Source organism: Apis dorsata, unplaced genomic scaffold (genome assembly GCF_000469605.1).
Source record: "Apis dorsata unplaced genomic scaffold, Apis dorsata 1.3 scaffold_77, whole genome shotgun sequence".
In the NCBI taxonomy this organism is placed as follows: Eukaryota; Metazoa; Arthropoda; class Insecta; order Hymenoptera; family Apidae; genus Apis; species Apis dorsata.
The window spans coordinates 161,934-176,634 of NW_006263375.1; the positions used below are offsets into that span (position 1 = coordinate 161,934).

The 14,701-nt window shown below is 26.9% G+C and overlaps 2 protein-coding genes across 6 annotated transcripts in view; both read right to left on the bottom strand.

Moving 5' to 3' along the window:
• Nucleotides 1-594: 594 nt before the first annotated feature.
• Nucleotides 595-1,559, bottom strand: LOC102680646 (chymotrypsin inhibitor-like). Its single transcript, XM_006610710.2, has 3 exons — nt 1,401-1,559; nt 928-1,028; nt 595-797 (listed from the first exon to the last, which is right to left on the bottom strand). The coding sequence occupies exons 1-3, from the start codon at nt 1,465-1,467 to the stop codon at nt 717-719; spliced, it is 249 nt and encodes an 82-aa protein (XP_006610773.1). The 5' UTR covers nt 1,468-1,559; the 3' UTR covers nt 595-716.
• Nucleotides 1,560-10,098: 8,539 nt separating this feature from the next.
• Nucleotides 10,099-14,701, bottom strand: part of LOC102680502 (lachesin-like) — a 122,807-nt gene continuing 118,204 nt past the window's right edge. For 4 of the 5 annotated variants that reach the window (XM_031508174.1, XM_031508172.1, XM_031508175.1 and 1 more), the window contains 2 exons: nt 10,845-10,910; nt 10,100-10,486 (listed from right to left, as the gene is read on the bottom strand). In XM_031508174.1, the coding sequence (XP_031364034.1) occupies nt 10,317-10,486; nt 10,845-10,910 (236 nt within the window). In that variant the 3' untranslated portion in view covers nt 10,100-10,316. Of the gene's footprint in view, nt 10,487-10,844; nt 10,911-14,701 lie in introns of all 5 variants that reach the window. The other variant, XM_031508173.1, reaches the window with a different exon arrangement.

Consider the following 14,701-nt stretch of genomic DNA (forward strand, 5'->3'; position numbering starts at 1 on the left):
TTTCTTTTTTCTTTTTCAAGTTTTCCACGAGATGAAATTTTCGCTATTGTTCTTTTTATCCATTGTACCAATACGATAATGGTTGAACAACAATTGTTGCATCATTGTTACTACTCGTCTCACTATTTAATAATTTCTTCGAGAGAACTTGCATTTCGAGAAAAATATTTACTCGCAAGCGAAGTATAATCTGATGATAACTGGATATATACTTGGAAACATCCTTGATACGTGCCATATTTGGAGATACTTAATTTAAATATCATAATTTTAATGAAAATTCATTGTGTGTATGCATGTGTGTGTGTTAGTGGTTAAATATATCTCAACGAGGTAATTTTTGTGTAAATGAAGTAGATGTTCGATTTTCAAAGGATGAATTCACCTTTGAAGAAGAGAAAGTGTCACGAAAGGAAGATATTAGGATACTTTTAATATTCTACGAAAAAATTCAATTCAAAGGAGCCAAAACATTTTTAATCTACGGAATAAAGTTCATATTACTTCTATGCGAATTAAAAAATTGATGAGTTAATTACAAAGAATTTTGTAATTTTTTTTAATGCGGGGAACAATGTGAGAGAATGAGTTTGATTTTTGAATTAAAACTCTTTATTTCGTTTCATTATATATACGATGATAAAACAATTGCTCGGCAAGGCCTTCATTCTCAAATAAATGATTGCAAATAATAAATGATGCTTCACTTTGCAAGATTAACATTCAGACGGTTCAATGCATTCCTTATTTTCGTTTCTAAGCAATCCAGATTCGCATTGGCAGCTTGGGACGCATTGCTGGAAATATAATATTAAAATTACATTATTAAGAAAATTGTCTTAACGCAATTATAAAATATTTTGCATTATTATACGAAATAATTTGTTGTAACCTTTCGATATGTAATTTCTTAATTAAAATACTAACCAGTGTACATATGGGTAAGGGATTAGAGCAAGATGGCTGACAGGCAGTACCACAGCTCTGCCATACTTCGTTCTCTGAACATATTCCTTTTGCCAGTGTTGCTGTTTAATGAAAATGTTTCATTAGAATATTTTACGTAATAAGATCATATTTAAATTTTTGCGCGTAAATCACTGATATTGAAATCTGCATGATTCCAGAAAATTGTACTAGCATTGAAACAAGTAATGAAAATTTTATTAAGATTTTTGAGGTTATAATTATCAGATAGAAACTTGAATGGATTAATTTATTTGATTATTTAATTTTTTCTTTTAAATAAAATAATTTTAAACGTCATCTTTCACTCTGAAATTACGCAAGATCGAAATGGAATTAAAATTAAATCGCATATAAAAAGAGAACTTTCTTGATTGAATGCAAATGAGTCGAGTATAACACAAATAATAATTTATTTCAATGTAGTTACTTACAGGAAGAGAAGATAGCCAAAATGGTTAGGAGAGTAAGAAGAATGCGAGACATGTTGAATGTATTCATGTTATTCGTTTGGTTGTACCCTGTAACTTAATGAAAATTCCGATTTCAACTGCTTTTATATATCGTTCCAGACCTTCTATACGTGTTTTTACAATTGATACTGTTTGCATTTGATTTATGCGATTATAAACAATTCGGTGCAAGAATGAACAAGAGATCAAAAACAGATTTTTATTCATCTTTTATCAGCGTATTATTTAGCAGTACCAATCATCTTTCGTATTAATTTGTTCATTATCTTGATTCAAATTCAATTTCTTTCTTTTTTTCTTTTTCTTTTTTTGTAATTAACAATCGTATGAAATACGATTTTATTTAAATTAATTTTGCTTTAATATTAAATTTTGCTTTTTTTTTTAAATTTCATAAAAAACAAGTTCGTCCATTATTATTTTTTATTATAATAGAAAAAATGAAAAATATTTAATCGTTTGTTTGGCTTCGTTCGAAAGCATTTTATATCTATAGATGATTCACACGAAAGATTTTCATTGGAATTGATATTGTATACTTTTTGAAAAACAAATAACCTACATATATGTTATCTTTTCTGCAAATATCTATATAATATATGATTTAATTTGATGTGATAAATTTTAAACGGAAATTTGAATTTTATCGCGTACATTTTTATCTTAATTGTGTATCATTTTCGTTAATTGTATGATATTTGTTATCCTTTTCCAAATTTTGAGTCATAATGGCAGAGCACACATATAGAATTTCCAAAATGAAAATCTCTGCCAATGATAATAGTGTATACTGTATACTGTAAACGTAAAAATAAGTTATTATTATTTAATTATTAAATAAAGTTTTTGATCCATATTTAAATTATTTATTTAGATTTTTTTCGATTATTAATCTTTATTTTGCAAACTTTATAATGATAATGATTTTAATATTCAGCTTATTAAAATGCTATAAACGTGATTTATTTTACTTGCTAATGCTACTGGAATAAACGTATTAAAAAATGATTACGCTATTACGAAATATTCTGTAAATATTTAATTCATTAAACGATAAAACGAGCAATAAATAAGTGAAAGATATATAGCCAAAATTTAAAATGAAAATGCTTTCTAATTGTCAGTTTACTCTATTTCGATTAATGGATGAAATATGAAATGGAAATAAAATAAACTAGAAAGCTTTTTTCATGCGATATTTCATATGGAATAATTCTCCTCGTATTTAACAAATTTTATATATGGATATAGAATTTATGCATTTATACTAGAATAATTCAAAACGTCATCAATGTCTTCGTAATTCCCATTTAAAAAATTCCACTTAAAATGTATTCTATATTCAAATACTCTACCTTTCATCTCCTGTGACGTGATGACTATGTGATGTAAAAAAAAAAAAAGTAAAAAAATTTTATCAAAAATTAAAAAATTAATATTTTTAAATATAATTCCATTTAATTCATATTAAGTTTTCCATGTGTCACGCTACTATTCTGTAACAAAGAATAAATTTTTAATTTTTCAAAATGTTCTCTACTGAAAATATTTTTATTCCCTTAATTAAAAAATTGTTTTTTATCCAACTTGTTTTCTTGATCAAAAGAATTCGTTGAATGGAATTTAATAAAATTTATATATAAATTAAATTAAATTGAAAAAATTATTTGAAAAATGTTTGAAATATTTTATCACTCCTATTAATTATATTTGTTCAATAGTATTTTATTATTTTATATCGAAAAACATTATTTTTATCATGTAACTATTTTTCTTTAAAAAATATATATTTCGTAATATCATTTATAATTAATTGCAATTACTTTTTATCATTTATTTAATCAAAAAATCGATAATTTCAAATGATATCGTTTTTTTAATTTGATAGAAATTATTTGCATATTTATTATGATAAAATTTAATGCAAAATATTATTCCAAACGATAATATGATTTGACATTATTATCCATTATTTTTATTTATTTATCATACATATATATTCTCGTGTAATTAATAACGTAAATTGATATATTTCATGTTTATATAAAATTACCACTCTATTGATTTTACTAAAGGGAAAATTAACATAGTGGCTTGAACGATCTATTGTCTCTGTGATATCATAAATAGCTTTGATATCTTCTGTATAAATTTACAACTCAATTCATCGCTGAAATGCAAGATGATATTCTCGTTAACCAACCCAAAGGCAACTCCATGGCAAAATCTGGTTAATGTACTATATTATGATCTATTTCTTCATTATAGCATAAGAATTTCACGTCAACATGGTATATGTAATACCTATATGAATGAAATAAAATCATTATACATATATAATGAACTTGGATTATATGGTGAGAAAATCATATCGTATAATGTTACCTTAAAAATATTCAATTAAGTAATCAATGAGCATTATTATTCCTCAATCCCAAAGTAATTTGATATCGTATTATGATGTAAAAGAAACAGGAAAAATTCAAATTGTAAGCTGAAAATAAAAAAGAAATTTTTATATAAGAAGTTATTATTTTTTATTTATTAGTACGTAGTTCTTAGCTTGCCATCACTTTCCATAAAATAATTTTTCTAATATAATATTACTAATATAATTTTTCCAATATAATAATAAATTTTTTTAAATCGAATATTTGAAAAGTGATGCCAATTACCAGGTCTCACCAACGAGGAGGTGACTACGTATCGAGACCCATCTATGAACAATATAATAAAATATATTTTTAAAATTATAATAAAAATTAAAGAAATGAAAATATAAAAATTAAAAAACACTTACGACATATAAAAAATGAATAGAATTGATTTTATTAATTAAGAATAATTAATTAAGAATTAATTTTTAATTAAGAAAGTGATTAACAATACATTAAAATTGATCAGAAATCGGTAATATGAATTCGCAGAGTAAAACAAGGAAAAGAAAGTAAGTAGAAAAAAGATAGAGATACGGTAAAAATATTGAAATCAGCGCCATCTTCAGAGTGCCGCAAATGAAACTCATATAGAAAGGATAGAAAATAGTGAGAAAAGGATAGAAATAGAATTAGAAATAATCATTAGCGTCATCTCTTGGATGCTAAAAACATCTTGTTGAAGGTAATGCAGAGTAAGAATTGAAAACTAGTGCCATCTCTTAGAAACATTTTTAGAAACACATATTAAAAAACATTATTTAAAAACATCAAGAGATGACGCTAAACTTAATTCGTACTCTACCTTACCTTATTTTAAGAAGATATTTTCCGAAGTCAAAAGATGATATTGCTAGTCAATTCTTAGTCTATCTCTATCCTTTTCCTATTATTTTCTATTCTTTTTTTGAGTTTCATTTGCAGCATTCTGAAGATGACGCTGATTGCAATAGTTTTATTATCTCTGTCCTTTTCTCACTATTTGCCTTTCTTATTTCCTGGATATCTATTTCCTATATTATGTATACTCAAAAAATGACTGATAAATTTTATTGTATTGTTATTCAATTTACTAATTAACAATTTTAATCTATTTCATTTGATTTAATCTTTTTATTGTAAATATATATATTTTATATAGATTTTTGTATTTTTAAATATTATATATATATTTCTATATATATTTTTATACAATTTATTTTATATTCATGAATTTAAACAACAATTTACAATATAAAAATACTAGTTTAATTAAAGTCATTTAATTTTATACTTAATTTCTATAGAATTTTTATAAAATAATAAATATTAATTTTAATATTAATTTGTATTAATATTTAAATATTTATTATTTAAAATTATTGAAATTTTATAGTAATATTAAAATTTCGATTTATTTTATTCCAGATTTATTATATTCTGAATTTTTACGAGAATAAACTAATAATAAATTTATCAAATTTATATTAGAAAAGAAAATATAAATTATTAAAATTTTATTTCAAATATTTTATGGAATAATATTGGAAATGGCATAAAAATTTTATACTTATTAATTTTATATTTATAGTATGTTTTTAATAATAATTTAAAATTAATATTATACAAATAATCCCAAAAAAATTGAAAAATTCTAAACTTCTATTTTGTTTTGTAAATGAATATATTCATAATTGCTGTATATTTTTAAAAAATAAATTCATATCAAAAATTAACTTATCGTTCATAGATTACACGTTGGAATAATTTTTCATTTACCTGTATTAATAACGAAGTGTATTTATACTGGTAAATAAAACGCACTAAATTAACTACGTTCATAGTTAAAATATAATTAAAACTTTTTTGAATAAATGTAATTAATATAAAATTCGTATGTAATTTTAAATTATACATGAAATTGTACACGTATAGCTTCAACACATCTGAATGGTATAAAAGTCAAAAAGAAACTGCTAACATGTAACCTTTTCTCACCTGGTAACTATTGTCTGATGAGTAAGGTCGATCGACGCGTCTGTCAATTTCAATCGAATATTTTAAAATATAAAATATTTAAATATTATTATTCTTATTATTTTACTATTTATTTTATTAATTTTATAATTTTTTATGTTTTTTTCTCTAATTTAAAGACGATAAATTTTTATAATTTCTATATTTGTAGCGGTCGATAATAATATTTTTTTTATTATTCTATAATATTTTATATATAATGAAATTTAAAATTTTTATCACAGAATAAAACTAACGCATTGATCTTATGTTTTAACTTCCAATATTATTCCAATATTATTCAATTTCTTTTTAAGAATATTTTTAAAATTTTATATATTTAAAAATAAATCACTTGGAATAATTAAAATATATTTTGCATAAATTTAAAAATATCAATTAATATATATATTTTTATATATACTTACTTATATCGTCTGAAATACCTGTATAATTTTTAAATGTGTCATTGGAAATGAAATAAATTCGAAGTAATGGTACGTGATAAATTTGTATTTTCATGTGTATACGGACAGTGGACAATTTCCTGGTCTCAATGGTGCTTATAAGACTAGATTGCGTGCCGAAAGCACGATGTATGGCGCAACCATATTGCAAAAGTAATAATAAAACAAATGATTTAACGGCGTTATTTCATTTCATTTTTCTCATATATATCTTATATATACTTCTAAAATTATTCTTTCCAATTTCCAAACGACGAATATTACGTCTGGAATTCAAAGAAAATTCGTCAGAGACAAATTTATTATAAAACGATAGGATGATATCGACTAACGATTTCTCTTCCAACGTGTGTATACATTTAAGAATCGTATTTATTCTCAGTCGCGTATATTCATGAGCAATATTATATGTATAGAGGCATATATAGTCACGCCGCTACTTAGCAAGGAAAATGCAGCCTATCTGTACATTGTGTGTATAACTCGTTACATCTTTCTTCTCATCTCTATACTCTCGTCGAATTTAATCTTTCGTTTTACACTTATTGTTAGGATCTACTTACAAGCATACAAATAATTCGCTTTCGAACACTCGCATCACTTTCGCATCACAATAATTACATCGATCATTCAACATTGATTACAAATGGTATCTACAATGCGGATGATATAAAAGTATGTCGTATTCTGCGCGTAATTGTTATATATATTATTATTTTTAACAGATCGCTCAAAATTATCGAATTTCGATCCAACGAAATTCTATTATTGTTGCACTTGCTAGGTTCGATATATACGAATATTCCAACGGAATCGAGAAAAATTTGAGGTTTAAAAATTTTAATTAAAATATAATAATAATACGAAGGGAAAAAAATTATCACGAATCATATCATAAATCGAATGAAATTGTAACAAAAAATTTATAAAGACGATTTCCTTCCATTCGAATACAATATTCGAATATCTGTGAATGTAAATTATTATTCCAAATATTCTCGATTTTATTTTATCGTATTACTTCCGTAAAAATGAAAATAGATATAATTTATTCTTTCAAAGGATATTAAATAAACGATCACGTTTTCCAAAAATTCTTATAGATATGTCTTACGTCACTGAATAATAAAATGATTTTAAATTCGTTTCCTCTTTTCTTCCTCCCTCTTTTTCTTACGATCGCTGCAAAATGGATACGCGAACGATCCTAAAGCGGAATATTACACTGTCCGTGACATTACCTATGATCCTTTTTATCCTGCCTCACAGTCATGTGGTATTAACTTTTTATTTATGCTCTAAAAATCGCATATAATCAGCTTTGTTTCAAATATTCAAATAAGGTACATTACATTTACGAGCTGGTGTTATCATCAAATAATCGATGATCCGATTCATAAATATTATAGTCGAGAAGGCAGTGAAAATTCGATTGAAAGAACTTTTCCTTTTTTTTTTTTTTTGCATGATCTTATATCAAGTGAACGTTATTGCATATTATATTAAGAGAAATCTGATGAATCGATGAAAGTGAAATATTGCTAATTTTTTCAAACGTTCGTCGATATTTATGAGCAAATTAAAAATGAAGAAATTACCTGAATTATTATCCGCAATAAAATAAAGTAATCGTCGTATCGATATACGTATTCAATTTCAACATATCGTACATCTATTAATTTTTATATTAAAATTTTCAATTCTAAAATCTATATAAGCTTTCACACGTTTTCTTCGTACATTTTTTTTTTTTTTTTTTTTTTTAATAAAATCTATATTTAATTAAGCCTATAAGTTTTAATTTACATTCGACTCGTATTATATATTTATAAACTATATAGTAAAAGTCAATGACTTTTCTTTGTTCAATCTGAGATTTCTAAATCTTCCCAGACAGAAACTTTGTTACAAAAATTTATTAACGCACTTGTATATATACTTTGAAATCGTTCATATTTAATTTCGAACGATAGAATCAGTAGAAATTTTCGTTTTTTAAAACGAAACGAAGAATTTTATTTAATTTTTCACAATCGATCAACGAGTATCAAAGAAATGATACTAGTTTAGAGGATTATTTGGAAATCTTTTTGTTCAAGTAAAAATAAAAATTTAGATTTTAAAAATATCTGCTTCGTAAGATCTTTAAAATGTTTTTTAAAAATTTTCTGGATAGAACGAAAAGTGTGGTGGTGCTTAGGCCTTTCTTGAAAAAATTTTACAAAATATTTCACATCTCATAGTGAAAATATCAATAGTGAAAATACATTGCGTCGAAACGAGCTGATTTACATAAACTCTATATTCTAATTCTATAATTTCTGATTTCAACTATGATCCTCCAAATCAGCACATCCCCTCGATAAATTTTCATTTTTAATATATACTTCGAAAACTCGTAAAACTCGTTATACAATTTTTGTTGCACACGTTATGTCACAAAAAAAAAAGGATTCTATTCTTCACTGATCCATGATCTTTATCGGGTTATATTCAGCCGTCATTTTTATATTATCATTATTTATTAATGCAGTTCAAGAGCGTCGAAACGATACTCTCAGTCTTTGAATACCACTATAATCTAAAGTACTATGTATAGTCATATTATATATACATATCCTATACATATACAGTATATATATTTTATGTATAATCATATATAATATACATATATATGTCGATGGTATATATGTATATGTACCCGAATGCATATCGATACTCATTCGATACACGTTTCCATTGGTACGAATACGAATCACTGGAGGCTTCCATCGAGGCTCTTGCTGCTATTTATCAAGCGCTCGCTATTATTTATAATACTCGATTCTAACTAGATCTCTATATGTATATACCTTAACGATCTTTTCATCTAGAAACGAAAATGAGAGAAAAAAAAAACTAGGATTAGTAACTATTTTATAAAAAAAAAAAAGCAAAAAAGTGAGTTATAGTTATATTGTCTAGTTAAAAATATATATATATGTATATATATATATATATATACCTGAACGAATGATATGATTTTTTTTATTTCGAGAAAGCCTGTTTGGCTTCGATGATATTTAAACGTTATTAAAATTCTGATAAAAAGTTTGTAAATAATTTACAAATTTTAGACATAATCCCTGTCTTTGTATCCTCTTTATTATTATCTTCATTTTTTCGTGATATCTTTCTGCACCATTTAAAATATAAAAAAAATAAGGAATATGATAAATAAATAAAGAAATAAATTAATTAATTAATCATACCCAATCATCAATTATTAAATAATGCCTATAATATAAATAACACCGAAATATGACTAAAAAAGTATCTATTATACTCTTAAATTAAAAAATAAAGGTGAACGTATAAAACTACTCTTAAACTACATATCTAAACGCAAGTGATCGAGCGAAAGCAACGAATAAAAATCAATATTGACTAGCTCGAAATATCATTCACCATTTGAGCATGATCCAGACTCTCGTTGCACACCTATTAAATTCAATTCCAGAAAAGGATCTTCTATTATATTATTGCTCGCCACGTAACGTCCGCCATGATGAAAAACGATTATTTTCATCTTTAACTCTACGAAATTACAGTTTCTTTTTCTTTTTTTTTTTTTTTCTTTTTATCTTTTTTTCCTTTATACTTACGATTTAGCTAGTATCGTTACACAATGACAATGGTGATAATAATAATAATAATAATAATAATAATAATAATAATAATAATAATAATAATAATAATAATAATAATGATAATGATAATGATAATGATAATGATAATAATAATAGTAATAGTAATTAATGTCTTTCTTTTTATAATACAATTGTGATGAGTGTAGCGTGGATGATGATTCGATAAAATTTTTATCCTCGAAATATAGAGTCCCTGAGCGACGATGGGTTTTTAAGTGGATTTACAAATTTTCGATGGCTCGCGATCGAAAGGAGGATCCGATGATGATTGGCCGGCACGGGGGCCGATCCTCAAGCCGGATGCAACGTTCTTAACTGAGGGTGATGATGGCGGAGATAAATGGAGAATGTGGCCAAGACGAAAATCAAGCTGAAAGAGTTGTTGCTCGACGCAGCGCCTGAATCCTCGTAATCGTCCTCCTCGTTTCCGCTCGTTTCTTTCCGGCCACGTAACTTCAGATCTGCAAAAAGGGATTGGCGTTATATATTCGTTTTATTTATGGAAAACAGAATTTCAAATGGAGAAAAAGATTTGACGAATTATTAAGGGTTAAGATAGATATTTCAAGTATTCGTTCTTGACTCGATGATCGATCTTTTCCAGTTCGTCAATTTTTCAGGATTGAGAACAGTATCTTTGGAATCTCAAGTTTTCGAGATTCATTTTTGATACGATGAATGATTTTTTTTTAAGATCGGTTTTTTGGACTCTTTTTTATTAAAAATTTATGCAGAATCACTGACAATTAATATTTTTTGTATTTATTGTTAAGATCGAGCAATTTTATCTTTTTGATATTGTATCTTATAATTATTTACCTCTTTCTTTCAACATATCTTGATTCCCTTCTAAAATATTGTTTCCCGAATTATGCCTCAGTTTACCTGCAACAAAATTAAATTCACTCTCTTCACTATCTCTTTAAATCTATATTTTATTCGTTTCTTTTTCTAGATAAAGGGGAGGAATTTTATTTTTCTAGATAAAAAGAGAGAAATGGATTTTTATCTCGTTCTTTTTTTTTTTTTTCTTTGCGAGCGAAGAATGCGGGACGAGGGTTGACGTTAAATACGAATGAAAATGGAAAAATGCGGTTGTGCTTTTCATCGCAACTAGAAAAACCGATCGGACGTTTTGTCGATGTTGAACCTAAGTACGTTTGCCTTCGTGAAAAATGCGCCTTAGGATCGCCTTGTTGTATTTCCTCGAGTAATGAGGAAGGAGGGAGCAACTTAAGAACATGGGAGCCCTGTTGAAAAATGTATAACGTATAACGTAGTAAATTGTCGCCACGATCGAGGAATAATTGACACGTTTCCCCCCGATAGATATTGATAAAAAGATTCGAGAAAATTCAATTCTACGCGAGAGCATGGAAATAAAATATCTGCTCGCATCTGATCTAAACGAAAATCCAAAGGAAAATCAATTTAAATAAAATTAATATCGAAACGAGGAACCTGAACAAAAATTTGAATAAAAATTCGAATAAAATAAGATATTTATTTGGAGAGCGATCTATTTCTTCGCAAGATGCAATGGAATCGTATATAATTACGATTCAAGCAAGATTTGAGAAGATCCAGAAGATTCGAGAAAATCAAAGGAGATCAATTTAAATTAATATTAAAACGAGAAACTTGAACAAAAATTTGAACAAAGGTTCAAATAAAATGTTTTGTTGGAGAGTGATCTATTTTTTTGCAAAATGCAATGGAATCATATATAATCACGGTTCAAGCAACTCTAGGAGATAAAAAAATTCGAGAAAATCCAAAGGAGATTAATTTAAATTAATATCAAAATGAGGAACCTGAACAAAAATTTGAACAAAAGTTCGAATAAAATAAGATATTTACCTAAGAAGCGATCTATTTCTTCGCAAGATGGATATAATTACGATTCAAGCAACTCCAGAAGATAAAAAGATTCGAGAAAAAGGAAATCAATTTAAATTAATATTAAAACCTGAACAAAAATTTGAACAAAAATTCGAATAAAATAAAATGTTTACTTAGATCTTACTTGGATTTCTTCGCAAGATGCAATGGAATCGTATATAATTACGGTTCAAGCAATTCCAGAAGATAATTAAAAGTTTGGTTTAGCCATTGAATATTTAACCCACGTGGCCCGCAATCTCGTGATTTTGTTCGTTAGTAATACCGTGATATTTGCTCTAAATCCCGTGGCGGAGGGTACTCGTGCAGAGAAGAGCGGGCAGAGTTCAATAAAGTTGACCTATGGCCCGAAACGGCTCTATAAATCTTCCATCGAACGCAACGTCGCCTCTCAATCTGTTAGCATCAAAATATTTTGCATATATCGATTTCGGACCTTTCGACTGAGTACACGCAAATGCGGCTGGACACTGAGCCAATAATAAATCCAGGATTTTTCATTACGGGAGAGGAGGGGTGTGAAAGGGAGGGAGGGATAAAATGGACGAATGTCCCCCTTATTAAGAAATAACGTAATTAAACATATGAATCGATCGTTGAAATTAATAAAGATATCGATATTGAAATCCATATGCATGATATATCCTCTGCGTTATACCAGTCGTTTTTCTTTTATTTATTTATTTTTTTTTTTTCCACCAGATTAATCATTCGAATATTCATTTAATTCGTGCGCGATTTTAATAAACGTTAGTGGGCAAGCTTAGAACACGATTAAATTTGAAAAGAAATAAAGTGTAAAGTATATTTGTTTTCATTTAAAAATAATTTTTAATCTTTCCTTTCGGGATTAAATTCGAACGGGGAAGAGAAGAAATTTTGAAATGAAATTTTTCACATATGGTGGAAATGGAATAGAAGAAAACTTTCAGTTAATTAAAAATGACGCGAAAATATATTTGCAAAATACTTTGTAAAAATGTAAAAATATATATACATATTATAATTAAATATATTATAAACACGTATACGAGTTTTCAACAACAAAGTATTTCGCGGTATACTCATATTGCCACGTACGAGAAAGTATTTTCGAGGATTCCGTTAAGCGTGTCGTATGCTCGTATGATAAAAAAATTAATAAATTCTTAATTATATTAAAACTTATCACCACTTATTACTATGCATATCGTATATAAACTCGATTAGATAAATTAGGTGATAATTTCATAATAAATGCGCTTTATTAGTTAAATTATCCGTTAATAAATTCATACATCGATCTAGAGATAACGGATTACAAGTCGAATATTAATTAGGAAGAACAATTACCTACCTTTCGCTTCCTCCTTGATTATAATATATCAAACGTGGTTAAGGATACTTGAGCATAAACCGAATTACAAATGATCTAGTGCGGTATATAAGATTATGAAAATGAAGAAATCCTTCTATTGTTCATTTTTCAAAGAGGATCCTTGAGAAAATGTAAATGTGGTATAAATGAAAAGAAGCTTCGTAGGGAACTGGTTCAAAAGGAAAGAAGATAATAGACATAAAGGTATATCGGATGATATAGTGGGGAATGGTAGCTGGTAAAAACAAATCTGAAAGGAAGAAAGAAAAAAAAAAGGATGACGAAATCTGATATAACTGCATATAAAGCAAATAATAATTGAAGATACTTTGATTAAACATTTATATGTAATATGTAACATAAGTAAATTTGTAAGCCAATATTTGGAAAAAATTATATTTGTAATTAAAATATATTTTTATGAAAAATACGTCTTTGCTTTAAGTTTTTTTAGAAATCGTCTTTTCTTTTCATATTGAATTTTTTATATTTTAATGGAGGATAGGTTAGAAATAGGTTACATATAACGAAGTGAAAATTAAAAAAAATTTCTTAATTTAGAATATTTTACCTAAAATTTTTCTTATAGAATGCCCCCTTTTAAATATTCGAATATATAAAATAATACAGTCTTGAAATAAAAAAAATATTCCTTGGTAGCTAAAAAAAAGTGGCAGGATTGGAAAAATCGCGAATAATTTCAAAGACCGACGAAAAAACGAAGAACTATTTATGAAAAAACGTTTAAACATTTATTTCGCGTTCTCTTTCGTATTCGAAATTTATATTTTAACATTTTCTTGATCCTAAAAATATTATGCGTTCAATATTAAAGGATATAATAAATAAATAAAGAAAGAAAAACAAAATATTTCACAGCACGACGATCGAAAAATTAAGGAAGCTAAATAATAAATGGTACGATAATAATTTATAATTCTTTTTTGACGGTGTATCGAACTTGATTCCGGAAGAATTTTCCGAAATATTTGCGCGTGTGTTCATTCAGAAACAAACAAACGTGGAAGTTGTGCAAAAGCCTGGCGTTTCCCTTCCTGCAGGGAAAAAGGGGTTTGATGAACAAGGTGTAAGTTCAAAATGGCATTCAACCGTGGGCTTTTTACGGAGGCGTTCTTCTAAACGTCTAGGCTCCTCTCTGAAACGGGGGCCTCTATCGACTTTTGTGCGTCTTTTTCGCAACCGGCTGCCTGTCGAAAGCAAATGAGATGGTGGGCTTGTAAATCTGACACGGCGGTTCCTATTCATTCACGATTTCACACAGAAATGGTTCCTCGTCTCGGGCTTGAAAAACGAGCGTCGCGATCGTGTTCAACGATGGACTGTCCTTGGAAAGGCATTAAAACAGTTTGGGAGAGGGGGACAGGTGTGTGTATGTGTGTGTGTATATATATATATA